General features: G+C 56.8%; 5 protein-coding genes across 11 annotated transcripts; 1 reads left to right on the forward strand and 4 right to left on the reverse strand.

Moving 5' to 3' along the window:
• The first annotated feature begins 393 nt into the window (after positions 1 to 393).
• On the forward strand, positions 394 to 4262 carry PSMC3IP (PSMC3 interacting protein). Of its 3 annotated transcripts, none has more exons than XM_012726602.1 (8): positions 394 to 824; positions 914 to 1014; positions 1179 to 1268; positions 3012 to 3123; positions 3603 to 3748; positions 3854 to 3911; positions 4029 to 4088; positions 4171 to 4262. In XM_012726602.1, exons 1-7 carry the CDS (start codon positions 791 to 793, stop codon positions 4043 to 4045), a joined length of 558 nt encoding a protein of 185 aa, XP_012582056.1. In that variant the 5' UTR covers positions 394 to 790; the 3' UTR covers positions 4046 to 4088; positions 4171 to 4262. The 3 variants fall into 3 exon arrangements, with proteins under 3 accessions (XP_012582056.1, XP_004684210.1, XP_012582055.1); XM_004684153.2 differs by having other exon boundaries at positions 3854 to 3907; XM_012726601.1 differs by having other exon boundaries at positions 3647 to 3748.
• MLX (MLX, MAX dimerization protein) lies at positions 4252 to 8867 on the reverse strand. 5 transcript variants are annotated; one of them, XM_012726598.1, is made up of 8 exons: positions 8717 to 8867; positions 8263 to 8341; positions 7743 to 7832; positions 7390 to 7496; positions 7058 to 7181; positions 6796 to 6895; positions 6281 to 6482; positions 4252 to 5646 (listed from the first exon to the last, which is right to left on the reverse strand). In XM_012726598.1, the coding sequence occupies exons 1-8, from the start codon at positions 8756 to 8758 to the stop codon at positions 5602 to 5604; spliced, it is 789 nt and encodes a 262-aa protein (XP_012582052.1). In that variant the 5' UTR covers positions 8759 to 8867; the 3' UTR covers positions 4252 to 5601. The 5 variants fall into 5 exon arrangements, with proteins under 5 accessions (XP_012582052.1, XP_012582051.1, XP_012582054.1 ...); XM_012726597.1 differs by having other exon boundaries at positions 4257 to 5572; positions 8717 to 8864; XM_012726600.1 differs by having other exon boundaries at positions 4258 to 5572; positions 8263 to 8299; positions 8717 to 8864.
• A 582-nt stretch (positions 8868 to 9449) lies between these two features.
• Positions 9450 to 13539, reverse strand: COASY (CoA synthase). Its single transcript, XM_004684157.2, has 10 exons — positions 13435 to 13539; positions 12321 to 13025; positions 11575 to 11789; positions 11173 to 11304; positions 10870 to 11059; positions 10729 to 10793; positions 10455 to 10539; positions 10171 to 10268; positions 9936 to 10082; positions 9450 to 9834 (listed from the first exon to the last, which is right to left on the reverse strand). The coding sequence occupies exons 2-10, from the start codon at positions 13018 to 13020 to the stop codon at positions 9775 to 9777; spliced, it is 1692 nt and encodes a 563-aa protein (XP_004684214.1). The 5' UTR covers positions 13021 to 13025; positions 13435 to 13539; the 3' UTR covers positions 9450 to 9774.
• A 2478-nt stretch (positions 13540 to 16017) lies between these two features.
• On the reverse strand, positions 16018 to 18290 carry HSD17B1 (hydroxysteroid (17-beta) dehydrogenase 1). The gene is made up of 6 exons (XM_004684947.2): positions 17803 to 18290; positions 17545 to 17712; positions 17200 to 17379; positions 16944 to 17037; positions 16351 to 16528; positions 16018 to 16260 (listed from the first exon to the last, which is right to left on the reverse strand). Exons 1-6 carry the CDS (start codon positions 17897 to 17899, stop codon positions 16018 to 16020), a joined length of 960 nt encoding a protein of 319 aa, XP_004685004.2. The 5' UTR covers positions 17900 to 18290.
• Positions 18291 to 18358: 68 nt separating this feature from the next.
• NAGLU (N-acetylglucosaminidase, alpha) lies at positions 18359 to 24829 on the reverse strand. Its single transcript, XM_004684948.2, has 6 exons — positions 24430 to 24829; positions 22841 to 22988; positions 22007 to 22153; positions 21748 to 21833; positions 20667 to 20923; positions 18359 to 19775 (listed from the first exon to the last, which is right to left on the reverse strand). Exons 1-6 carry the CDS (start codon positions 24819 to 24821, stop codon positions 18565 to 18567), a joined length of 2241 nt encoding a protein of 746 aa, XP_004685005.1. The 5' UTR covers positions 24822 to 24829; the 3' UTR covers positions 18359 to 18564.
• Between the last annotated feature and the right edge of the window lie 688 nt (positions 24830 to 25517).

The raw sequence follows: 25517 nt of genomic DNA on the forward strand, positions 1-25517 counted from the left end.
CTTTAGATAAAAGGCTTTAAAAAGTAGCGCCGTGCTGTTGTTCCTCTGCATCATCTGAGCTGCAGGGACAGCTGCTCTGTGGCCTTCAACTAACCTCAGATACTAGAAATACTTATTTCAGGCTTGTTGCAATGGTCACTGCAGGCAGGAGTGAAAAAAGCACCTGCCAGGTGTTGCCCTGGCGCTGACTTAAGCGCTGTGGCTTGAGTGGCCGCCTTCCAGCCCTCCTTGCCTGCGCGGCCAGGGGGCATGTGTCCAGCGCCCCCTGTGTGCGAAGCTCGGTAGGCGCAGCAGGAAGGGTAGCGGGAGGCTCTCGCCGGGCGCCTCTAGCGGGCGTGCTGGCGCTTTCCCCGCAGCCTTCCCCCGCTCGCAAGCTGCGCTCCTCCCTGTTCGACAACGATAAGGATGCCCGACGAAAAGCACTGGGCCGTGGGGCTGGACACGTCCTGCGGGCCACTAGCCCTGTGACCTTGAGCAAGTGGCCGGCCCGGCGGGAGCCGACCCCGTCGGAGCCCCGCCTCCCAGGGTCGCGAGCGCCCAGCCGCCGCGGGCTCGGGTCTCCAAGCGCCGCCGCGCGGGGTGCAGCGGAGGAAGAGGAGTTCGAAGCGGGCGCCCGCCTCGGCGCAGACCCTGGAGCTACGGTGTCCCGGCAGGGTCGTTTCGCCCCCCGCGAAGGCGACCCCCTCCAGCCGGCAACGCCTGAGCCCCGCCGGCCCCGCCGCGGCGCCGGAAGGAGCCGTTGTCCGAGCAACGGGCACTTCCGGCCCTCAGTTTAGCGGCGGGAAAGACCATGAGTAAAGGCCGGGCGGAAGCTGCGGCAGGAGGTAACTGGGTTTTGGATGAGGGGGAGACCCGGGAGGGGGCTGGTGAGGGGGCGTTGGGCGACCCTCTTCCCTGCCGCGTCTCTCCGTAGCCCCGCGGATCCTCCTGAGGTACCTGCAGGAGCAGAACCGTCCCTACAGCGCCCAGGACGTGTTCGGGAACCTCCAGCGGGAACACGGGCTGGGCAAGGCGGTGAGGACCCCCCGGGATTCCTCCCCGCCCGCGGGTCAGCCTGGGTCCTGCCTCTGCGGGCTGCCCTGCTGGCCCGGGCGTCCTGGGACTGGCCGCCCGCGGGAACTCCCCCTGCCGGGCGCCCAGAGCCACCCTTCCAAGGTCCCGCCCCTTCCCTCCCACAGGCGGTGGTGAAGGCGCTGGAGCAACTGGCCCAACAGGGCAAGATCAAAGAGAAGATGTACGGCAAGCAGAAGATCTATTTTGCCGACCAGGTGAGGAAAGCTCGCGCAGATTCTACTGTGTGCGAGTCCGACGTCGGGCCAGTCAGGCCCTGGTCCCAGTTCGAATTGTGTGGGAGAGTTGAGGCCCCCAGTGAACCGCACCTGTGTTAGGTCCACTAACGAGACCTCGGACTGTCTTTAAGTCAGTGCTCCCTCTCCCCCCGCGGTGACCTGAACCTCCTAAAACTAACAGATTTGAAATATGGATGACAGAAGACCCTGAATTGTTGCTACCAGGGTCTATTTGTCCTGGAAGGCACCACCTACAACATGATTTTCTGTTTCCAGTTCCCTCCCGACACGTAGGCCCTGGAAGCTATCTCCACCTGGGTGCCTCAGACTCTTCAGAATCAGCACCCCCAAAGTAGAACTCCTCATCTGTCCCTCTGAACTGGCTCCCCACTCGTCTTCACCCCAGCCAGAGCCTGGGAAGCCTCCTCATCTCCCTTCCCTCACTTGTCTAGTCAGTCATCAGGGCCAGACGATTTTCCTCTTCTTGACTCTACTTTTCCCATTAACTACGTCATCTTTCCAGCGCCTGTTCAGGCGCCCGTGGACACCCTCCCAACATCTCCTGGCCTCGGACATGTCTGAAACACTGCGGCCAGATGACCATAGGAAGACAAATACTTCCCTATTAAAGTCTCTAGTGCCCCTGGCACAGGTGAAAGGCATGGGGAGGTTTGCCCCGGCTTCCTCCATCCGTCAGTCCTAGAGCCCTTAAATGGCGCCTTTGTTCATTAGCCTCCCCTGCCTGGAGTTGTCTTTTTTTCTCTTCGCTCGTCTTTCAGGATTTCACTCCAGCATCACCTTCTCCAAAAACCTTCCCTGAATACTCTGAAGCATGCTGTATCCAGTTGTTTACTTGTATCCCTCACTGAAGCTCATCTAAGGCTGACCCTTTGCTCTCATCTTCCCTAATTCAGAATGTCCACAGGTGCTTAACCCCTAATAGATGTTACTTATTCACTAAACTAAACCACTGTGGAGACTAATTTTCCTAAAGTAGGTTTCATCATATTATTACTCCCTTGAAGCTCTCCTACAGAAGCTGGCTGACTTTTCTGCTTTTAAAGGGGCAGTTTTTTAATTCTCTGCAGGTGGGGGGGGTCTCCTGTCAGTTACACAACTGTCACTACTTAAGTCCATCACTGGAGAGCCATGCCTTCAGAAACACCTGGCAGGATTTCACTTGCAGACTTCTGCTCCTAAAAAGAGTTCACCTTGCTTAGATGTGAAGCCCACCTGCCCTGGCAGGCACCTGCACCCTTTCTAACCTATACTTTTCATCATGAACTGACAAGACCCCAATGGGATCGCTGTTAGTAGCTGGCCCCTCACAGGAGCACCCAACTTCTACTCCATCCCGTCATGCCTCGTCACCTATCCAGTATCTCCCACTATGGGAGTCCATAATTTAGGAGTTGCTGCCTTGAGAGTGTTCCTTTACTCCTTCAGCCCAGGAGTGGCTTTACCACTAAACTCAAAGGTAATTTTGTGCTGGTCAGTGTCCTGCCCACCTAGAAGCTCCTTGAAGATAGGCATCAGGTCTCAGCCTTTCTGTTATACTTTTTTATTGGTACTGAACGGAATGGTTGCTCAACAGTCCTGTCCTGCTGTGTTCCTAGGTTTTCTGGGGGGTTGGGGAGTCCCAAATTCATGTAATTGTTGCCTTCCCAGTTTCTAGCTTGTGCCTCACTTTACCCCACTTCTGTTTTCCCACTTGCCTGGCAGGACCAGTTTGACACAGTGAGTGATGCTGACCTCCAGAGTCTGGACGCCAAGATCGTGGCCCTCACGGCGAAGGTGCAGAGCCTGCAGCAGAGCTGCCGCCACATGGAGGCTGGTAGGACTGGGACACCCGGGAAGGTGCCCCTAGGTCAGGTCAGCCTGGAGGTTATGAACTGCTAAATGAGCGCTTTGTCAACTGCAGTGTTGTCTTGTTGCAGGAAGATTCCTTTGCTGGGCTGCCATAGGCCTTACATTAAAAGAAATGTCTCATAGTTTTTTAATACCAATGGGCAGGACCTACATTTGCTTTCCCTGTTGTGATTGCCAGTGTTGCATTCCCACACTCCCCTTTACTCCTGCTTCTTTAAATGGCTTCTCCTACGTCTGCTCAACCTCACACCCCACCACTGCTAGTAGATGGAGGAGAAAACCAAGTTGCTGTTTCTGTAAGCCTTAGTCTCCCCTGACCATTTCCAGAATATGGAACCCATTCCGAGGCTAGGTGGAGGCCTGGTCTCCTACCTCAGGGTGTACCCACTGGGAAGACAGAACCCTTTTCTCAGGAGTAGCAAGTGACCATAGGAGATGTTTCAGAGCTGAAGGAGCTAACTAACACCCTGACCACGCCGGAGATGCAGAAAGAGATCCAGGAGTTGAAGAAGGAGTGTGCCAGCTACACAGAGAGACTGAAGAACATCAAAGCAGCCACCAACCATGTGACTCCAGAAGAGAAAGAACAAGTGAGTTTGGACATTCGGGGTACAGGATCAGAGTAAGGGTTGGGGTTAAGTCCCAGTGGCTGCAGGGTGCTGAGCTGGTTAGAGGAACCTGCTTTCCCCATCTAGGTATACAGAGAGAGGCAGAAGTACTGCAAGGAGTGGAGAAAGCGGAAGAGAATGGTAGGTGTGTGGAAGCCCCAAGGCAGGCAGCCCTGGGAATGGTTGCTGCCCAGTATCATGAAACTGGCAGACAGTGCTGGGCACAGCCTACCTGAAAAGGGGCGGTTTTGTTTCTTGTCAGGCAACAGACTTGTATGATGCAATCCTTGAAGGCTACCCCAAGAGCAAGAAGCAATTCTTTGTAAGTGGTTCTCTCCCTTTCGTGCTCCCTGGGTCTCTGTCCAAGCCTTGATGTCTCATTCACTTGTCTCCCTGCCCCACAGGAAGAAGTTGGGATAGAAACAGATGAAGATTACAATGTCAAGCTTCCAGACCCCTGAGGAGTTGGACCTCTGGAAGGAGCAGGGATGGGAACACTGAGGTATCCTGGACTGGCTGCCTTGCCAGCTTTTGTTGATCCTGCTTTGAGCAGAGCAGTGAGGACAGGGCCATCCACCAGGGTGCTGGGTGGAGGGGTGGTTGTCCTGAGTGGATTCGCCCATTTCATCATTCCTGCTTCAGATGCTTGTGCTTATTGCTTAAATCTGGAACAATGCGACAAGAGTATTTGACAGTATTTATTGTAACATAGTTTGATATAAAAATATTTTAACTTCTGGATAATCAAATCTCCCAGATACCATACCTGAGAAAGGCAGTAGAAAGCCTGAGGAACAGGCTAAAGAGTAAAGAGAGGTTACTCAACACAACATTCAAGTAGCCCGAGGCCTCACCTTGGATACTCTTTCGCAAGAAGCCTTTAGAGAATGTTCTCTACCCCCTCATGCCACCCCAAGGCCTGGGAGAAATGCAGGTAGCCCTGAGAGGTGGTAGAGACTTAGATACACTTGATCAAAAGGCTGTAAGTGGTTTTGAGGCCCAGTTAATTTTTCAGAATTATAACTAGCAAAATTGCATTGTTGGTGTTTACAAAAATAAAAAAAACAGTTATGCGACACTGTGTCACACTTGCCTATGCTGTGCAGTGCTACTGCCTGTGGGGCCAGAGCAAGCAGGCAGGTTGCTTCACTCTGACCATGGCAGAGGAAGAAGCCAAGGAGCAGGAGGTAAGGGCAGGAACCTGGCAGCCTTGCCCTGAGCAGGCCAGAAAGCCCTGGCCTCACCTTGGGCTGTCCAGGCAGCCCTAACCGAGGCATGAGGCAGCCTCTCGGTCTTTGGTGCTGTGGGAAAATTTCTTACTCCTTTCTGCCCATGCACCTACTGCCAAAATGGTCAAACTCAGGGTAAATGTTGCCCAAGAGACCAACACAGCAGACAGTATTTCCCGAACATGCTGATCATGAGCAGAAATATGAGGCTTAGAAAAAGGGAAAAGGCCAGAACTCTCTGGGGTGCCCAGAGCAGACCTCTCTATCCCTAGAACTTCTATGGGGAGGGGGATGACTGGATAGGTTTGCGTTTTAGATCAGTATAACATAATAAATTAGGAGTTTTCACAGAAAGACACCCAGCCCCAATGAGGATAGCAGCCTGGGGAGCAAACGCCCAGGAGGAGCTGCTGACCAGTGTGCAGTGGGCCTCGCAGGCCAATCGCCAAGCCCTGCGGCTCTGTACTCAAAGTTCAAGACTCAGGGCCCTCTTGGCTGTTCCGCAGGTTCCAAGAGCCGGTCAGTAAAGCTGGTTCTTCAGTTGGTGCAGGACGCCTATCACGATCTCCCGTAGGGTCTGATAGGGGCAGCAGAGAAATACCATGCTCAGGGGAAGCTCGGAGCCACCTGGCCATGCCTGTGCCTCGTGCTCTTTTGAAGACAGCCGAAAAAAGCACGAGAACAATGTTATCTACAGTTTACTTTGAAGTCCCTCCAAATCAGGATGAAGAAAGGAAGGAAGAAATGGGTAAATAAGTGAAAGAGCAAATACAGAACATGTTATGGTATAACTTAGGCATCCACTGTAGAATTCTCTGCAGTCTCTTTAAAGTGTTTCACAATAAAGAGGTTGGGAAACAAGCAAATCTCAGATCTAAGGCTCAGAAAGAAGCATAACAAGTCTCAAAAGTAGAAGACTTGGTGTGATACTAGCAAACCCCACTCCACTAGACACTAAAACCTGGTCAAAACTATCGTATCTGAAAGTGATGGCCAGGAGTTTTCCCCATAGTAATTCTGCTGCAAGAGACGGGGGTTTACATACTGGGTTCTGCCTGACGCAGCCATAATGTGGGCTAAACAGCCCCATAGCTGGGCTGGCAAGAGGGAGCACTCAGCACACTGTGAGGTGAAGCTGTGACGGAAGACAGCAAATGGGAAGCGAGCACTCAAGTCATAAAAACACTCCCGAGAAACCTGCGAGCTTTTCTGCACAAATCATGGTTGGGCCCCTTTACGTAAGGGGAGTGAGACCACAGACCCCCGTGGCCACTGCTGCCCATACCTGAGGCTTACAGTGCTCCTCAATCCAACTGAAGACACAGGCCGACAACTCCTGGAAGCTGGCCACAGAGATAGAGGCGTTGAAGGACTGGAACAGGGAGTCCATGATGCCCTGAAACACGTTGAACTTGACCTGGTCAGAGACCTGATCTTCCCCCTCATGGGGGTTGTCCTGGTGTGCCTTCACAATCTGTTCATAGTTCCTGAAAGCAAGAAGACCAGGACTAAGTAGCTGCAGCAACTCCACCAGTCCAGGAGAAGTAACAGGATTATTCTTTGTACAGGCCAGGAAGGGGATTCTCAGAGAGCTTCTGGGATGTGTTTAACATCGGTCAGCAACTGCTTCTGGGTCAGAAAGTAACCTACGCTCTCTGATAGCATTTCTGGATTATCGACTATGTAAATTACTGCTGAGGGCCAGGGTTCTGCCTCTGAGTGGACACCAAAGAGAAGGTGTGAAGTTGACCCTAGAAGTCCTGGTTTCTCATTTATTGTGTGTCTCCCTCCCCACCTTACACTTTCATGATCTTTAGGGCCATGACGTCCTTGCGTAGAGTGGACACCTCCTCCTCCTGCTTTTTCTTCTCCTTGTGCAGAAACTGGATGTAGTCAATGGCTGGGGGCAGGGGCACAGGAAATCTCAATCAGAAGGAAAAATCTGATTTGTTTCCCCTCCCACATACCCAGTTCTCCCATTAAAACACCCCCAACACCCCTCCCCCCAGGCCTCAGTGCATATGAGAGGCTGGCTCTCCTAAGCCCCACTGGCTCCACCCACTTGCAGTACTCTCCCTGGCCATACTCTTTTGTAGAACAATGGCTTTGCTGAGCTTCTGGGAGCCAATGGAGAAGTCCTGCTGCTGGCAGGTGGGGACGATGGTCTGAAGGTCATCATAACCTCTCTGCAGAGAGAGCAGAGGGAACAGGGGCTCTTAACTCAGCTTACAGCAAAACAGCACAAAGCTTCCATAACAAAGGAAAGGGCAATAGGGGTCTGGAAGAAGGGAAATGTCCAAGTCCAGGGACTACACTTGCTGCCCCAAGGCTGCTTAGGACTATTTGGTGGGGTCAGGAGAGTGAATCTGAAAAATGGAGGGCCGGTCCAGTCACCTTGATAGCGTCCCTCCTCTTCTGTTCAGCCTGAGTGTGGGCTCGCCGCCGCCGGTCCTTGTAGGATTCTTTATAGGACTCCTGATGGTAATCGCTGTCCTCGTCATCTACTCAGATGGGCAGGGAGAGGTCATTCTGGGGAGTGGTGGGGCCCAGCTAGCCCACCTTTCCCCAAAGAGAAGAACCTGGTGCTCAGAGATGGCAAATGGACCATTGCTATCCTTGGTGAAGTGAGTGATGGTGAGACCCTGTGTCTAGCACCAAGGCTCTGGCACCCCCGGGGCAAATGGCTGGGGCTCCCTGTCTAGGAAAGCTACTACAATGTAGGCATATCTGAGTCCCCTGGTGCCTACCTGTGTTGGGGACGGAAGAGGCACTGGTGGAACCGATGCTATTAGCTCTGGACACTACACTCCCCTTGCGGGCGCTTTCTACAAAAAGCCCTGAAAAACAGAGACCTCAGTCACTAAAAGGTAGGGATGGTTGGAGGGTGGGGGGGGGTGTCATTGCTAGGCCCCTGACCTCTGTGGGCAGAACGGCCTCCTGATCCTTCAATACTGACTTCTTTCAACCCCAAAGCCAACCACATGGGTCACCCGCTTGTCGTGTCATGCCACACCGCCTTGTTCCCCTGCTTAGTGTCTACACTGCTCCGCTGGTCTGGATTCCACTGGTCTGCGCAGAATCCCCCTGGCTCACTGAGGCACGCTTCCTGCATGTCTTCCAGTTCCTCCCTTGCTGTCTCAAGACAGGAATTCGGCTCAGGGGTAGTGGCCTGTGCTCAAAGCCACCCAGACCTACAGGGGCTCAGGAGGGAGTGGCGGGACTCAAGTGGAGGGCTCCAGAGCTGAAGGCGCTGAGGGAAGCACTCACCGGGGTCCAGGCTGTTGTCGCTGTAAGCGTACTCCACCTGCGGCACCGAGCAAGGGAGAAGTCCATCAGACCTCCGACCCTGAGGAAAGGCGCTTCCATTCACTCTACGCGGGCGCGTGCACACGTGTGCACACCGCCCCCACACCCGGGGCGGAGAGCCAAGCCTGGCGAGGCCGAGGAGCAACGCCCTTCTGCGTGATCCCATCGGCCCCCGCTCCTCCACCTCGCATCCCCAAACGCCTCGGCTCACGCCTCAGTCGCCGTCTCCCAGCCCTGGCACAGGGGGTGGGGGTGGGGCTGCAGCTCCGGGACCGTGGGAGGGAGGGGGGCAGCGGGAAGGGGGCAGGGGACTTTGGGGACCTGAAGCAACCCCCGTGTCTTCCAAGCCTTCACATGCACGAGCCGCCCCCCCTCCCCCGCGCCCCTCGCCGATGTGTGCGCCCAAGGGGCTTGCCTTGACCCAGGGGTCCTCGGGCGAGGCGCCAGGCTCCGTCATCGCTGACCGCCACACCGGAAACCAGCCCGAGGCCGCGGCCCCTGCCCGAGGAAGAGGCGAGGCCGCCCACGTGACCGAGCGCCACCAACCATGAGCGCGAGGCAGGGGGCGGGGCGCGGCAGCGCGCGTGCGCAGCGTGGGGCGGCCCAGGACGGCCGCCGGAGGGGCCGTCTTCCAGGCTCGCCTTGCCTTCCCGCAGGTGGGCATTCGGGTGGCGCGCGAACGGGTCTCCTCAGAGGCAGGCGTCGGTCGAATAGTGTGGAAGTGCGCGCACGCGCACTGCCCGGCCCAGCAAGCTAGCGAGGCCTCATTCCCTACCAGCCCTGGGCGCTTTGCCAAAGGGCGGACCAGGCCGCCTCAGGGATCCTCCAGGCCTCAGGCTTGGTGCGGGATGCTCCCCAAACCTAACCCGGCATCTGGCACACTTGGGGAATGAGCGATTGCAGAGAGCCTGTGAGCCAAGTTCGCTACTTTACAGATTAGAAAATGGGTACCCTGACAGTCGTGACTTACACAAAAGCACACAGCCAGCCAGAGGGGGGCCAACACTGACCTCAGTCTGGCTAGCTTGCAAGGCCATGCTCTTAATCTCCACACTGACAGCTTCCGGTTCAGGAGTGGGCCCTGCACTTGCGGCTCAAGAGTCCCAAAGATACCCAGAGAGACATTGGAGCAGGACACAGACACCATGTAGGAAGCACCTGGAGACATTTGCCTTTAATTGTTTCAAGTTCCAGTGTTGGCCCTGGCCCCAGTCAGCCACGGGTATCACGGACACCCTGACAAGAGTGGGATGGAACTCCAAGAGGCCTGCTCACGAGCCGCATCCTCAGTGGTGGCCAAACACCAGCGTGCTAGGTAGGCTTCCTGTGTCCACTGGGCCCAGCCCTGCCCTGCCCAGCTTAGCGGAGTCCTCCAGGCCCAAGCTGGGTGAACATCGAGGTCCCCATTCCTTCTTACCACTGGATCTCTTGTCAGCTCCTAGGGCCACTTTAGCCCCACAGAGAACTTGTCAGTCATGGGCCTGACAACATCTTGGGGATGCGCTTCTGCAGGAGGGCCCAGGCTTTCTCCACCTTTGGGTAGGCCCAGATGTTGAGAATGAGAGGTCAGGGTCAGGCAGGAAGGCCCCACTGAGGACGCCCTCCCATAACCCAGCCTTTCCATGAGCACCCACCTGGTGCTGGGTGACCTCTGGCTCCCACAAGGTGCTCAGTACCACATGGCTCTGGTTCACGAGCTGCTGCCCACTCATCTGGCTCTGTAGCCGGCTCTGGGCTGCAGCCTCACTCAGGCCATCCCTCTCCACAATGCGTCGCACAGCCTGGGCAAGGTGAGGCATTAGTCAGCCTACTGGCTCAGAGCAGGATGCAGTCTGCAGGGGGGACAGGGTGAGGGTGGGCTCCAGGTACCTCAGTCTCAGGAATGACAACGGTCCACACCTCATGCACCATGTTCTGCCAGCCAGCCTCAAGAAGCACGGCGGCATCAATCACACAAACTTGCTTTCCTGCAGAGAGACCCCAGTTACCACCAGCAGAGAGAACCCAGTTACCACCCTGCCATTTACTACAAGTCAGACAGCCGACAAACAGAAGTCCCAGGAAAACAGAGGGCTGGGTTGGGGAAGGAAGCTCCCAGGGGAAGAATCTGCTAACTGCCCACCTGGAATGTACCTATCATTCCTCCAACTCACCCTCAGCCACAGCCTGATCCATCTCCACCCGGGCCAGCTTGGCGATAACTGGCCACATAATATCTGTGAGTATCTTCAGCTGCTTCTGAGGAGGGGAATAGAGGGCATGGGCAGAGTTTACCTTCCCTCAGAGATGGAGCCAGCCCGAGGTGGGAAATTGGGAACACATGAGTCGAAATTGGCAATCAGGGCCAGACCAGAGAGGTCCAGTAAGCTCCCACCTCTGGGCCTAGTAGTGGCAGCTGAAGAGCCTTGGGGGGGGGGGGGAGTTTACCTTGTTCCCAAACACCCGGCTGCCTAGGACCTTCCTGTTGATAATGCCATCTTTGTGGAGAATATCTGGAGGACAGAGAGGATTGAGCAAGGAGGCCAGACCATCTCCTCACTTAAAGCTAACGCCAACCCTCCTCAGTACCTGTTCCAAAGGCTTCCACAACAGGCTGGTAGGCAGGACCACCCGGAGCATAGGCCCGATGGCCCAGTCGGTCACTGTCTATGACAAATGCCCCCAGGCCCTTCAGCCGCTGAGCTACTGAGCTTTTCCCAGAACCACTGATGCCTGTCAGCCCAATCACGTAGAGATGTGGGGGGAGCTCTGGCCTTTTCTAGGGGTAGATGAGAGGGAATCCAGAGTTAGTAGGGTCCCCAGGTTCCTGCTCAGGTCTAAACCCTTTAGTTTCTACTCTCCAGCATTTTTAGTCCCCCCAGGCAGGCTTACCTCTGGAGGCCGAAGTAGGCTTCCTAGCATTCGCTGGCGGAAGCTCGAGGAGCTGACTTTGTCCTCTTCATTTTCCTTGTGGTTTGGGTCCTTCAGAAGCTGGATCTGGTACAAAGCAAGCTCCTCCAGGTTCTGGGGGAGAAGAAGAAGGACGAGGAGAGGGAAGAATGAGATGAATAAGGGCAAATACTTGACACCCAACTTGCCCCCGTATCCATTCCTACCTACCCTGAAAACAGAACTTATCTCAGAGGGCGAGCTGGGAACCAGTTCCTCCTTGCATCTTCCCACCACCCCAAGTCCTCTCATCCCTCCTCTGCGGACATGGTACTTCCAAAAGCCCCCCACAATGGCCCTCTCCATCCCCATCCACGCCCTCTACCAGTGTCCCTCAGGGGTTACATTCTCAAGGCGGAAGCGGTTGACGGCCATCCCCCCACGATAGGTCTCCTCGCTGACCACCAGGAACTCCAGGGAGGGGTCAGAGCCAGCGGGCCCATAGGGGTCCAGCAGGGGGATGATATCAAAAGTCAAGGAGGGCTTGATGTCCACCAGGAACTCACTCAGATGTTCCACACGTTCTGCGTAGGGTTGGAGCAGCTCAGGGAGCAACTTGCCTGAGGAAGGAGTGCAGAACAGTGAGATGTTTTTATTGAGAAGGAAGAAAGTGGCTTAGTGTGGGTGAGAGTGTCCCTAAACCTCCAGAGAGGAGGAGAAAAAGGAAGGGCTAAATTGGGAAGAGGTGGATGAAGTGGGGGCAGCTCTAAGAATTGACATGTGTCCAGAGGACTAGCAGTGCTGGTGGGCACTGGTCACATCCAGAATTCCAACTTCTACAGCTCACTCATCCATCTATCCCAGGCTCTCAAACTTGAAGGCTCATCACCTGGTGAACTTGTTAAAAGTGCAGATTTCTTGGCTTCACCACAGGTGACTGACTGAGCAGTGACTAGACAATACACCAAGAATCCACATTCATTCATGTAACAGGATTTCCTTAGCACCAACGGAGTGCCAGGCACTATGACATTAAGAGGGATGAGAAGTAAAGGGAGGCCCCACCTTTCTCAACCTTACAATGGGAGATGGGTTGGAACAAGGAGTTTGGGGGGACCCCACCACCCTCATCTGGGGTCTGTCCCACTTACTCTTTAACAAGTCTTTATCTGCCACTCCCACCACAAGCTGCTCCTGGGCCAGGACACATGCGACACTGAGCAAGATCTTGTGGGCATTGTGTAGGCGGTCAAACGTGCCACCCACAGCCCCACGCTGATAGCCTCGCACAGGCTGCTTTGGAGACCTGGCTACGGGGGAGTCTGGTCTGATGGTGGAGGGTAAGGGGAAATCCACGGGCTCCACGGGCAGCTCTCCAGACCCATAATCGGGATATAGCAGCACTGAAGCCAGCTGTGGACAACAGCTGTAACAACTGGTTGCATAACGTTCTAGCTGTTGCTTGACTGGGTTGTATTGGCTTCCATCCAGGGTCTGGAAGTCAGTGAGCACCACTTCCGGCGGGTGGGCCAGGTTCTGTACTAAATTGGGCAGGGGAGGGAGAAAGGTGTTCTTGGTTCGGATGTTACTCAGCAGGATTCTTATATCCAGGTGCCTGTGGGCATCGGCTCCAGCATAGAAGTGTGTGATGAAATCGAGAACCTCAAACGTGGCCTGCACCGGGCATGACTGAGGCTGGGCGGGGCCCTCTAGGCTCATGCCAGGCTGCAGGTGTACATAGAGCGTGTGGTTCACCAGCCTGGCCGCCGAGGTCAGAATAGGAGCCAGGCGAGGAGCCAGGGAGGCCAGCGGCGTCGTCAGCACCAGGAGGCCCGAGCGGAATAGGGCCATGCTGCCTGCAGACAGTCAGGGGGAGGAAGTGAGGGCGACTGGTGCTGGTGGGAAATGTGGCTGACACCGAGGTCTGTGCGGGGCGCTGGACCCAAGAAATGGGACCTAGAAAAGGTTCTGATCGCATAGGTCTCGAAATGTCTCAGAACTGATCGAGAAGAACCCGGGAGGGAGGACGGGGCCTGGCAAACGGCGCCTCGGGGCTGAACGTTAAGCCCGGGTTTCCCATCTCAGACGGAGCAGTAAAATAGCCGAACGGAATCGAAATCCTGGGAGGGGGAAACTGAACGGGAGACCTGAGTCAGAGGGCCGGGTCCAGAATCCTGGGCCCTCTTGCTAAGCTGCACCAGGGCCTTTCAGGGGGCCAAAGGAGGTGACTACCGGGGGACGCTCAGGCCCGGGGCGGCCCCTTACCTACTGAGACCGCCGGCCTTTGGCTCAGCGGGCACCTCCGCGGAGGCTCTCCCAGCTGCGACCCGGAAGCAGTAGCCAGAAAACTGCAACGCCAAGCTACGGAAAAGGAGGAGAGCCAAACCTCTCCAGCCCTCGAGCAGGATTCTCGCGAGACTACTGCAGGGGCGGGGCGGGGCGGGGCGTGTCCTCCCCGGGGGCGGGGCGTGTCCTCCCCGGGGGTGGGGCTGAGATCCGGCGCTCGCGTTTGCGTGCGTGGGACCGCGAGGTGGGCGCGGCGAGGAGGATTTGAAAGCCGCTCAGGGGTGCTCGCTCTTCAGAGTCAGAATCTGGGAGGGCATTCTTGGTCATCCAGGAGACAACTGCAGAGTCGGAACTAACGCCTGGCTTTCCTTAATAGATAATGGGGATAGGCCCTCCGTGGTGGCACAACGGGTTAAAGCGCAGCACTGTGAAGCTATCCGCAGCCACAGCAGCAGGAGTTCGATCCCCAGCCAGGGGGGTGACCCACATGGCGCCGCAGACCTCTCTTGACCTGCCCACTGCTCCCCTTAGTAGTGTATTTTAGTCCATCTGCCTATTCTGCTCCCCAGTCTTGTCTGTGGTGAAATCTCTTATCTCCCCACCTCTGGCCTTGTATGGATAAATCTTTAAAAAATATAAATGAATGAGATATCGGTATAGCTGTCAAAGGGTAGCGCTTAAATTAGAACTTCTGGTCCGAGGATCCTTACATGGGAGACCACAACAGCTCTGCTCAAGTACCCATTTTATAGATGGGAAAACTGATGCCTTGTGTGTTCCAGGGATACACGGGGAAATAATGCCAGAGGCCAGCTCTTGTGGCTCCTGTGGGATGCCCTTCACGCCACTTGGAATCAGCCATGCGCCATTTTCAGGGAGAGAAGAGAACTTTGTGTATAAGCTCAGTAAAAATGTCAGAGATTGGACAAGAGAAAAGGGAGCCAGAGCAGGGGACCCAGTGCAAGAGCGGGCTGGAGATCGGGTGTTACACGCAGGTAATTATTGCTGGATAGACTGGAATGGGTCTCCAAAGGGAGAGGAAGCCAGGTTGCCATCAGGAAACATTTCAGGTAAATGGTCCCTGAAGATCTCAAAACGGAGAGAAACAAGTCTCTAAGATCCCAGTAATGTGCTGTAGTTCACCCCCAAAAGCTAAATAAACGCTCGCTTTCATAACTAGTTTTCCATTTATTGTTTTGTATTCTTAAAGCAGCCTCACCAAAGCGTGTAAGCCTCTGGTCCAAAAAACCTCGATCTGCACCTCTAGTCAAGGGTGAGTTATAGAGCCACAAAGAATGGACTCTGACATTTTGTGGGGGTGGAGTGGAGAATGGGATCAGAAACGGGGTGGGGGGAGGGACATGCACGGGATTATGGTGATGGCACATGGGTGACTTGGTGATGGGAAACCCGCGGGGATTACAATTGAGATGGAAAAAAAATGTACAAAATGATGTAAAAATAAACGTTTGTAATAAAAAAAAAGAAAAGAAAATATCCACCTCAAAAAAAAAAAAGAATGGACTCTGGCTGCTTTCAGGAGGCATATTAAATTAGGTTTTAAAGTTGAAGAAGCAAAATGAAAACTGTGCAAAAATGCCCTGAACACCTAGTCACACATGTCACTTTTATTAATAAATGTGTGTTTACTTCCTATCTTCAGGAACAGATTTAGGTTCAAGGGATCCATCAGTGAACAAAACAAAGTTTCTGCCTTCCTGAAGCTTAGATCGCTATGTGCCTAGGAATAGAGAGTGAAGGCTATAAACAAATCTAGTGCCCTTCCTGTGGCACAATCCATTAAAGCGCAGCATTGTGATAAAGCGCAGCACTGTGAAGCTATCCCAGCAACAGTTCAGTCCGCAGCCAGGGAGCTGACCCACATGGTGCAGCAGACCTCCCATGTCCCACCCGCTGCTCCCCTCAGCAGTGCGTTTCAGTCAATCTGCCTGTTTTGCCCCCTATTCTGTCTCTGGTGAATCCTCTCACCACCATCACCCCCGCCCCCCCCAACTGCACCTCTGATTTGTACCCAGTTCTTGTATGCATAAATAAAAATCTTTGGGAAAGTTATAACAATAGTCAATAAGCCGATAAATACAGCACTATTGGCAATAAGTGCTATAGTGGAAAAATAAAACCAGGTCAGGGGGCTACAAGTGGAGGAAGAAAATGCTACCTTAGACAGGGTTGCAAGAACTCGGCAAAGCCCTAAAGGAAGATGCAGTGGAGGGGAGTGAGGCAGACAAAGGGGACAGCCAGTTCAAAGACCTTGAGGTGGGAGGTGACCAGTTGTTCAGGGACAGCCATTGTGCAGGCTGAGGTAGACTGAGTTGTCTCCTCCCTCTTCCTGAATCTCAGTTTCCATGCAGGTAAAAATATTCCTGGCTAGTATGATCTTTTGTGATCACCCCTCCCTGGGCATATCAGTTGTGTAAGGTTATGCAGCCACTAGGCCACCCCGCCCCCAGAATCGCACACCCCCCGGGGCGCAAGGGAGACTTGGAGAGATGGGGCGATTGACCAAGCCTTTATTGCAGAGCAGCAGGAGGAGCACCTAGCTCATGGTCCCTCGGCCCCGGCCCCCGCCCCCGCCCCCGCCCCGGCCCCCGCTCCGTCCCCGGTCTCAGCCGGGGCGCCCTTGGGGTCATCGGCCAGAGGATCAGCAGACAGTTTTCGATGCATGGCATGGATGTAGCTGAGGCCGCTGGGGTCGGAGAGGCGCAGCCGCAACAGAGGCAGGAAGCCCTCGGAGGTGAAATAGCGCAGCGCTGGCCGCTGGGCGCGCAGCGCGGTGACAAACACCTGCGGCGGTGGGAGGAAGTGTAGCAGGGCAGGGCCGGGCGCGCGACTCGCCAGCCGCCCCTCTCCGCAGCCCACCCGCTCGGCACCCACCTCGGCCACCTCCTTGGGGTCCTGCGCCCTCTCGCGCATGGTCCGCTCGCAGTGGCGCTGATAGGTGGTGAAGAGTTTGCGCGTCTCGGGATCCACAGCGTCCAGCGACCCGCGGGGGTCGCCCTCCTGCTTGTCCAGGAAGGCGGTGCGCACCGGGCCGCACTCGATGAGGCTCATGCTGTGGACAGGAAAGCGGCAAGTTCAGCGATGCGTGGGCAGCGTGGGCGGAGGCCAGAGCCCGACCGCCGCGGGAGCCTGGGAACGATCTGCAGGTAAGTGTGGCTGTGGCTTCGCTCAAACGTACAACCTTTTGAGACGACTCTAGCGCCAGAATTCGAACCTGGCTGGTCACTTGACTTGTGACCTTGGGCCATTCACTCTCTAACCGCTTTGGGCTTTAACGTCTCACCCGCTAGGTCGGCAGGGGAAGGGAGGTAACAGGTCCCCAGGACCCTGTAAGACGGTAATGTGCCCGACAAACCTGCGGGCAGTGGGGAGGGGCCAGGGAGAACACCTGAGAATAGCTCCAACTAGTAGGGGCTGAAGTCCCCAGAGTTGGGGTTCTGAGGGCTCTAGGGTAGGGCGGTACTCACTGGACTCCGAAAGGCAGCAGCTGAATTGCCAGACTCTCACACAGGCCTTCCAGGGCGAACTTGCTGGCGCAGTAAACTGGGCCAAAAGGCAGCCCTTTGAGGGGAGATGAAAGTGCTGAGGAACATCCAGGAAGGAGTCTCCCAAGAGCCCCAGGCGCCCACTGTTGTCTAGTGCTCTTTTCATCAGGCCTGGCCCCTTCTGATTACACCCCAGCCCTTCAACTGGCCCCGTCTCCCACCGCCACTGGCCTCTCACCCATCAATCCGCCTGAGCTCCCAGTCACCAAAATGTGGCCCGAGTGGCGCCGCTTCATGTCAGGCAGGAAGGCCTGTAGCATCCTCACGGTCCCCATCAAGTTCACGTCCATCACGGAGGCCACAGCGCTCTCCGGGTACATCTCCAGTGGCCCCATCAAACCCCGGCCAGCGTTACACACTGCCGGGGAGAAGAGGCCAACCAGCCCCCCTTAGGCAGCGCCCTTCACACACACACACACACACACACACACACACACACACACACGGGCGCTCGCGCCGTTGCTGGCCCCCTCAAGCTCCTTGGGAAGGATCCCCAGCAGGCCTGTGTCGCCAGGAGGCTCACCCAGCACGTCCACACGGCCCTCGGTCACCCGTGCCCGAGCAGCAGCTATGGACTCGGCATCCTTCACGTCCAACTGCAGCGTCTCCAGGGAGTCAGGAGGGCATCCTAGGGCACGGGCAGCCTCCCACAGCGGCCCCTGCGTGCTCAGGTCCCTCAGCGTGGCATATACTGGAGGTTTGGCAGTGAAAAGGATCTCAATTCCCTATGTAGGCCCCCCGTTGGCCCACGGGCCTTTTTGCCATCCAGGTCCACTCATACCTTTGAAACTCCGGGATGGGTCCGATGCCAGGCGCAGGGCAAGGTGGAGGCCGACGCCGGAGGAACAGCCGGTGATGAGCACCACTTTGCGGTCCATTGGAGCGAGTGTGCCAAGGTCCCTGAAGTGCTGGGCTCTGTTCTATAGCGGAGGTTATCACCTGCTTTGCCCCGCCCCTGCCTTCTGGGGTCCCCACCCCTTGTTGTGTCTTCAGTGCAACCTCAAGGCTAAGCACTCAGTCCCTGACCTATTATTCAAAGAACCCCCTTCTTCCTGCGTCAGCCGGCAAAGTTTTGCAAGCAGGAGGGGTAGAATCCCATGTGGGCAATTTGCCCCTGGCACATCTCCTGGAATCTACCTCTGCCCCATTGGAGATACAGTACTCAGCATGCCACTGAGGGTGGCAGTGTTTTGGGAGGGGATGGTCAGTTCAAAGTTCAGAGGTTAGGATTAATGTGTAGAATGCGGCAAGGAGACAACTGTGTCAACTAACAGCGGTGCCCATGTTAAGCCCCAAGTCCTCCCAGTTTTTGTGGCAGTGACATTCTCACAGACAGGCCCAGTGATTCATCAGTTTATTAAGCTGTATTAACACACTCCTGTGAGCTCACCTTCAGGGTGTGGAGGGCTGCTGCCCATGCTTGACCCCACCAGCAAGTCTTAGTTCCTTCACCCAGGAGGCTAGGGACCTCTTGTGGCATCTGCCCTCTCTAGGCCCATGAACCCGCCTGGGCCTGGAGTTTGGCCTAGTACTCGTTAATCTGTCATAAGGAGGCAGCCACCCACCGGGGGTAATATTTGAGGAATAGCTCCTTGACCAGTTGCACAGTGTCACCGACGGGCTGGCTGGGATACCTCTGTGTGCTTAGGACAAAGGCCTGCTCCAGCTCCAAGGCTTTCTGGTCAAACAGGCGCTGTTGGAAGGGGACGCCTTGGGCCAGGCTCTCCACCAAGGTCTCCATGAAGAGCTGCCAGCGGGGGGTGTAGTAGTTGGCCACTAGTCCTGCCAGCTGCTTGTTGGCATAGTCTAGGATGTTGCCCACTGGTCCCCACAGGGTGAGCTGGTAGCGGCTATTCTGCTCATAGACACGGGCCTCAGTCTCACTGACCGCTACCATCCGGGCCTTCTCCAGCCAGCTGCCCAGCAGGAAGCGGCTGTCACTAGCCAGAACCTTGTCCAGCGCGGGCAGCAGTTCATAGACCAAGATGCCCCCCACCCTCAAGAGGGAAACCAGATCCTTTCGCAGGTAGGCGGTCCTCGCCTCCTCATAGTACAAGCTGACCAGGTCCTGGACCGCCTGGCGGGTCACATCCAGCAGGTCATAGCGGAAGGTCGGGCTGGTGGCAAGGGTGGGAGTAGCTGTGAGCAGCAGCCGCCAGGCCTCAAATACATCTGATCGGTTGTACCAGACGGTGGTAACCATCTGTAGGGAAGGCCGCCTGACCAGAGGGCTGTGGTTGTGCCCTCTGCAGGCCTCGCCCGAACAGTTGTAGACACTCCTAAGAAGTAGTCTCCACGCTGCCTCTGTGTCCCCGTGGGAGACCCCGTACCTCCGGCTGGCAAAGCTGGTCACCCAGGCCCCCAAATCTTGCACAGGGCCCTTCCGCCAGCCCAACTCGGCCATGAGGGCATAGACCACTTCATTCTGCTCGATGCCCTCAGGGGCCATGCCGGTGCCTACCATGGTGGAATTGGGGAAGAGGCGGGCAGCTGCAGGGCCTTGGTTCACGCTCTCCAGGGCCCCAAACAGGCCATGGTTGCCTCCAAAGTTGTGCAGCATGCACCAGATGAAGGGCTGGCCCTGGAAGGAGGCCGTGCGGATGTACACAGGCTGGCTCTCAGCGAAAAGGTCCAGAAGTAGGAGCCGGCCACGGGGGACGGCTCCCAGCACAGCTCCCACCTGGGCAGGCCCCCAGAACTGGGGCTGATGCTGGAAGAGCCAGCCTTGGAGCAGCCATGTGGCATCAGGGTCCACTGTGGTTGAGGCGGGGGCGGGGGAGACAGAAACAAGGAGGTGAGAGGTGAAGCGGCCAGGGGAATGTTTACCCCCTTCTACAGATGAAGAAACCGAGGTCCAGAGATTCCAGAGACTGCCGCAGGACACTGGTCCCCCAGCCCCCAGCCAGCAGGGCATTCCAGGGCACTGCCTATCTCCTCCCATGGTGAGCTCCGGACAGTGCAAACTTTTGAAAAAATCAGAACTTGCCCAGAGGGGAGGTTAAAACGTGGATTCCAGGAATTCTGTGGATTCCTGGGCCCGGTCACAGGGGCTGGCAGAGGGGCCGCTGGTCCTGGTCATACCTGCAGCAACGCAGCTGAGGAAGCCGAGCCAGTCTGTTCCTTCCCTGCTGACGCAGAGGCCTCCCTGCCCAGCTGCACCTGACTAGCCCCTTGCCAACCCTCCCCCGAAAACAGCAGGAAAGAACACTGGGGTCAAGAAGGGCACCGTAGCGTTGAGCACCTCCTATAATCTCTGGCCTGTACCACCGACCTCAGCTTGGTGGTAGCAAGAGGCAGAATGCGACATTTTCAGGAGCTAGCACTTAATGACACTGCCTGGGCTAGGCAGCTTCCTCCCCCGGCAGCAGCCCCATTCTACAGCTGAGGCAACTGAGACCCTGGGAGGGACGGAACGACCGCGGTCACACAGGCAGAGGGGGCAGTGCCAGGGACCAAGCAGGCTGTCCAGGTCCAGAGCTCAGGGATTAAATGTGATGGCTCTGTGGACACATGCTTGGTAAACCGGAAGTGCAGTGAAGCAGTGAGGTGTTAACGATTCCAGCTCCTCCTCCCACCCCTACTGACCTCCACCACCCCCATCCACTGAGGGGAGACTCCTTAACCCACTTCCCCACGGCACCGAACCTGCAATCATGGCCTGGTAGACAGCAGCAGTGGCTGCAGCCAGGTAGGAAGGCTCTGAGGAGGGCGGCTGCATCTCGTTGAAAGTGTCAGCCCCGTAGATGTGATCTGTGCCAAATTCTTTGGTCAGCTCCCTCAGGAAGAGGCTCCCGATGATGGGGAAGAGGGGGTCTTGTGGAGCCAGGAGAAAGGAGCAGGAGTAGGAGCAGTTGAAGTGTCCCCAGCTGCCCATCTGGGTGACATTGATCCGAGGGAACACCCTAGCAGAGAGAGGAGACAGCGCACACACACCCTGGAGGCTGACACGCGCTCATGGCCAGCCCCCCGAGTAGTCTGTGGTCCCCAGAAGCCGCCTGGTCTCTCGTGCCACCGCACCCCTGCATGTGCCAGGTCCCCGTGCCTGGGGGCCTGTCCTCTCACCCCCTGCTTATGTACCTGGTTACTCCCCGACACCCTTTAAGTTTCACCTCCAGAAGCTTTAAGCTTTTGCTTCTCTCCCTCCTGCACTCCCTGGCCAAAGTAAGCAATGCTTATTTTTCAAGACCTGGCTCAGCACTGCGTCTGCCCTGAGCCCTTGCTGCCCCTCTTCCCCAGGCAGAAGTGACCCTGCCCGAGAAGTGGGCCCACATACACTCACGCCATCTCCCACCAGGGCTGGGCCTCCCCAGGGCCCAGCACAGAGCCAGACAAATGTTCACTGACTGATAAGGCTCCTGCTATGCGTCGGGGTGGGAAGGAGTGGCCCGTGAGGCCAGCAGCACGTGCTGACCTGTGAGTGGTGGGAAGCTGGTGCTCTCCGGTATGGAGTGAGTGGTGAGCAACACTCATCCCCATCCTCTGACAAAGGCTTCTTGAAGGAGGGGCGCTCTTAGCACAGAGGAGCAGGAACCATACTGAACCCCTAAACCTACTGTTTGCTCAGACTCTGCACTAAGCCAGTATCTTTTACATGGGAGGAAACGGAGGCCCAGAGCAGTCACTTGGCTATTAGGTAAAACCAGGAATCCAGCGCAGGCCTGCACTGAGAGCTGCAGTTTTCCTTTCAATCAAGCCCAGCTGCGTGGGGGTACGAGCACGGCCTCACCTGGTGAGCGCCTGGGGGATGTGCCCTGCAAAGGCGGGCAGCACCGGGGTCATGCCGAATGAACGCATCCGCTCCAGGATCCGGTGCTGGGAGGAAAGGGGTGGGACAGTCAGCCGGTGAGCGTGGCCTCTGAGGTGGGAGCCCCTTCTCTCCCCCAGGGCACAGAGTAAGTTACGAGCCTGAGGTGGACCGAACCCCACCCCGCCCTGGGCCCGACTGGCATCTCCAACTTTGCCCGGGTCCTTCCCCATCCTTTTACCTGCAGATAAAGCTCCTTGAGGTGCCAGGAGTTGGACAGGGGGCCACCCCAGGTGTGCAGATTGCCCATGCGCCCCCAAGCCAGGAAGGCGGGCCCAGTGAAGTACTCGTCGATCTCTAGCTGGTTCAGTCCCAAGGCCAGGTACACCTGAGGAGGGCAGTCCCCCACACACAAACACACGCATCTCCTTCATTGATTCATGTCTGCAGCAAACGTTTGCTCATCTCCTCTCTGTGCCAGGGTCACTAACACAATGGACCTCACCTGGAAGGAGCCCACAGTCCCAGAGGGCAGACCTGGGGACAGTGGGCCTACCGGGTCTCCTTGGTCCACAGGTGAGGTGAGGCACAAAGGGCAGCCTCTAAAGGGGAGGGGTCTTAGGAAGCTCCATGGAGCAAGGCTGGCTAGAAGGGTGGACACGGACCCCTCTGCAGAGCTTAAGCAGCCCCAGGGCTGTCAGGGCCCACAGGGTCCAGCTCCCAGGCTGGGGGAGACCTGAAGGTAATGAGTTGAGCGGCCATATTTGCATATTGGAAAGGACACCCTGGTGGAATGTGGGAAGCAAGGAACCCTGCCACAGAGGTTCCTGTGGGGGTCCAGGCAACGGGTGAGAGGCTGGCTGGGTCATGAGTAAGGAAGTGGGGGATGCAGCAGCTCAAGAGCTGTAGAATCTACAGGAGCAGCAAGGGTGGAACAGGAGTCTAGGCTTTCTGAACTTCACAGCTGCATGCTGGGGTGAAGTCCCTGGAAGCTGGGAACCGTCGTGCATACCACAGACACTTCTGGAGCCCCTACTGTCTGTGTGTGGGGTAGGGGGAAGATGGGGGAACACACCCGTCGCCAGATAGCCTCCTGGCCATTCCAGGCCAGTGCCAGGTTGATGCCGTTCAGCGCCATCCAGTCAATCTCCTGCTCCCAGCGCGCCCAGTCCCACCACACGAAGGAGTAGCTCTGTGTGCACACGTTTTGGTAATAGCGGTACCTGTGGGCGGAAGCACAGGCTGGTGCATCCAGGATGTCCCCCACCTCTGAAGAGCTAAGTGGACTGGCCCGGGGAAGTCCCCCACTTAACCCAGAGCCAATTAACCAGTGTAGCCCTCTACTGCTTCACTCCGGGATCCACTCCTGGTAAAGCTGAGACACCCAGGCTACCTGAGCTTCTGAGGTGCCCACACACCTGCCCCCAACTCTCCTCGAGGGACCTGTAGTGTCAGACATTTGGAGCATATTCTGTGGCCATCCTCCTCTTCCAGAGCCTCTGTTCTCTGCACTGTTTAAGTGCTATGTGGTACAGCTGCCCCATGTTCTGAAAGGGGGTGTCCCCCTCTCCACAGACTAATGCATGGATACGACACATCACCCACCGCCTTGCAGGGCAAGAGCGAAAACAGAGACCTGTTGACAACCACATTCCCTAAGCTGGGCCTGGGCCAAGAAGGCAGGGACCCTGCCCCGAACCCGCTGCACCACAGCCCTCAGGGCCCAGGTCATGGGCTGCTGGTGCTTAACAAGATATTTCTGTTCCTTTGAAGGAAGCTGATAACACCAGTGTCTGAAATAGGCCGGCAGAATGTTTCAAATTAGTGACATAGTAGAAAACAACTCCAGATGATTGATTGCTCCTGGACTGAGCAGTGCCCTCTGCCCAAGAATGAAGAACCCTTCTCACACCCAATGCCCTTTGTTTCCTAGATAACCTTCCTTCATCTGCTACTAGGGAGCGGCGCCGACCCTCCCTCTGTCCCTCCCTGGTGGCGCAATGGGTTAAAGTGCAGCACTGCAAGAGAGCCACAGCTGCTTCAGTTTGCTCCCCAACCAGGGAGCTGACTCAGTGGTGGCAGCCCTCTCCTGACCGCCCGCTGCTCCCCTCAGCTGTGTGCTTCTCCATCAACCTGTTCTCCCTACTCGATCGCTGGTGAATCCTCTCACGCCCCTGCAGCTCTGGCCTGTACCCCAGTTCTGTATGCATAAATAAATAGATCTTAAGATTTTAAAAAAGAAAAAAGTACTGAGCCACTGGCTAACAGCTTCTTTGGTGGAACAACCTGGAGGGTCCGGGCCTGACTTCCTGAGCAGCAAAGTAACAGAAGCATCTTTGAAGCGGTGGGAAAAGAAAGGAGAAACGTTTACTGATCACCAAGCAGCACCACAGGCTGCACCCATCATTCTGCAAAGCCTAACAACCCACGTGGCCCAGTGGGTGTCCATTGTGAGGTCCAGCGTCTCGCTCGAGGCCCTACAGCTTTTAGAAAGGGGCCTAGGATTTGAGGCCAGACTCCTGCGACCCTCGCCCAGTTTCCTTCCTTAGCTTCACAGGTATCGGTAGGACCAGCCTGGGGCGCCCTGGGGCGGGGACTTCAGTGACTGGCAGGTGCGGCGCAGCGGGAGGGCGTCGGGGCCACGAGGCGGCGTCGGCCCCATACCTGTTGGGCGTGGCCTCCGTCAGCTCCTCGGGCACCGCGGGCAGCGGCCGCGGCAAGCGCAGCTGGGACCCCGACCAGGCCACGTGGCAGCCGCAGAAGTCGCGCAGGTAGCGGTGCAGCCCCGCGGCGGCCGCCACGCCCGTGGAGCCCCGCACCTGCACGCGCGCCCCCGCGCCGCCGCCGCTCAGGCGGTAGGTGTCCAGGCCGGACTCGGCCGCCAGGGCGCGCTCCACCGACACGGAGAAGCCGGCCGCCGGCCCGGGGCCCAGAAGCCGAACCAGCAGCGCTCGCACGGCGTCCGCCTCCCGGGCTTCGTCCCCGGCCGAGCTCCCCGGCCCGGCCAGGAGCAGGAGCCCCAGAACCGCGGCCACCGCCCCCGCCCCCGCTGCCATGGTCCAGCGGTTTCAGCCTGGCCTCGGCCCCAACTTGGGACTCGGCCAGGGGGCGGGGCGGGCCGCGGCCAATCAGCTGCGGGCCTCGGGCCACGTGACCCTGAAGGGGCCGCACCGGCCCGCCGCGGGGAGACCCGCTTCCGGGTCCCGGGCTGGCCCGGCGCGTCTCCTCACGCGCTTGGTGCGGGAGCACGTGACCCGGAGGCTTAGCAGGTCAGAGCCAGCTCTGACCTGCTGTCGGCCACATGCTTCTTGGGGTGCGGCAGGCTTTCACTTGCACGTCACTTTTCTTCCTTCCAGCAAATACTTGGAGTCTACTGTGTACGGCACTGACTGCGAGCCCTCTCTGGGGAAGACCTGGCGTCACTTATGTAAAGATTTACATTATATTTGTGATGCCTGAAGAAATACAAGGGCGTCCAGCCCAAGGCTTCCATAAACAAATGACCTTTTGATGCAGGGCAGAGAGGAGGCCAAACTGGCCAACGCCCCTCTGCCCAAATACTTTACTGGGCATTGTCTGAGTTCTTCAGCAGCACACAAATGCAAGACTGCTCAGGCTTAGGGAACAGCGCAGGGATTTATGTATTTGATAAATCAGGCAAAAACAAGAGTTGCTGAGGCCAATAGTGGCCGTTTGCCCAAAGTCATGTCCAGTACTGTCCACTATAATGGTGTCTTCCCGCGCTGAGGAAG

This window comes from Condylura cristata, unplaced genomic scaffold (genome assembly GCF_000260355.1).
Source record: "Condylura cristata isolate star-nosed mole 26May11 unplaced genomic scaffold, ConCri1.0 scaffold00017, whole genome shotgun sequence".
Taxonomy (NCBI): Eukaryota; Metazoa; Chordata; class Mammalia; order Eulipotyphla; family Talpidae; genus Condylura; species Condylura cristata.

Coding starts and splice junctions, on each gene's coding strand:
- PSMC3IP (XM_004684153.2), top strand. CDS start 791: ATGAGTAAAGGCCGGGCGGAAGCTGCGGCAGGAG. Junction 3,124..3,602: donor CTGCCGCCACATGGAGGCTG/GTAGGACTGGGA, acceptor GAGATGTTTCAG/AGCTGAAGGAGCTAACTAAC. Junction 4,089..4,170: donor AGAGCAAGAAGCAATTCTTT/GTAAGTGGTTCT, acceptor CCTGCCCCACAG/GAAGAAGTTGGGATAGAAAC.
- MLX (XM_012726597.1), bottom strand. CDS start 8,758: ATGACGGAGCCTGGCGCCTCGCCCGAGGACCCCTGGGTCAAG. Junction 8,342..8,716: donor CCGAGGACCCCTGGGTCAAG/GCAAGCCCCTTG, acceptor GCCTTTCCTCAG/GGTCGGAGGTCTGATGGACT. Junction 6,896..7,057: donor GGCCAGGGAGAGTACTGCAA/GTGGGTGGAGCC, acceptor CCCTGCCCCCAG/CCATTGACTACATCCAGTTT.
- COASY (XM_004684157.2), bottom strand. CDS start 13,020: ATGGCCCTATTCCGCTCGGGCCTCCTGGTGCTGACGACGCCGCTGGCC. Junction 10,269..10,454: donor GGATCAGGCTGTGGCTGAGG/GTGAGTTGGAGG, acceptor GTCTCTCTGCAG/GAAAGCAAGTTTGTGTGATT. Junction 9,835..9,935: donor CAGAGGTCACCCAGCACCAG/GTGGGTGCTCAT, acceptor GCCTACCCAAAG/GTGGAGAAAGCCTGGGCCCT.
- HSD17B1 (XM_004684947.2), bottom strand. CDS start 17,899: ATGGACCGCAAAGTGGTGCTCATCACCGGCTGTTCCTCCGGCGTCGGC. Junction 17,713..17,802: donor CCCATCCCGGAGTTTCAAAG/GTATGAGTGGAC, acceptor CCAAACCTCCAG/TATATGCCACGCTGAGGGAC. Junction 17,038..17,199: donor GAGCTCAGGCGGATTGATGG/GTGAGAGGCCAG, acceptor CTCCCCTCAAAG/GGCTGCCTTTTGGCCCAGTT.
- NAGLU (XM_004684948.2), bottom strand. CDS start 24,821: ATGGCAGCGGGGGCGGGGGCGGTGGCCGCGGTTCTGGGGCTCCTGCTC. Junction 20,924..21,747: donor ATCCCCCAGGCGCTCACCAG/GTGAGGCCGTGC, acceptor TCTCTCTGCTAG/GGTGTTCCCTCGGATCAATG. Junction 19,776..20,666: donor CTACCAGGCCATGATTGCAG/GTTCGGTGCCGT, acceptor CCTCAACCACAG/TGGACCCTGATGCCACATGG.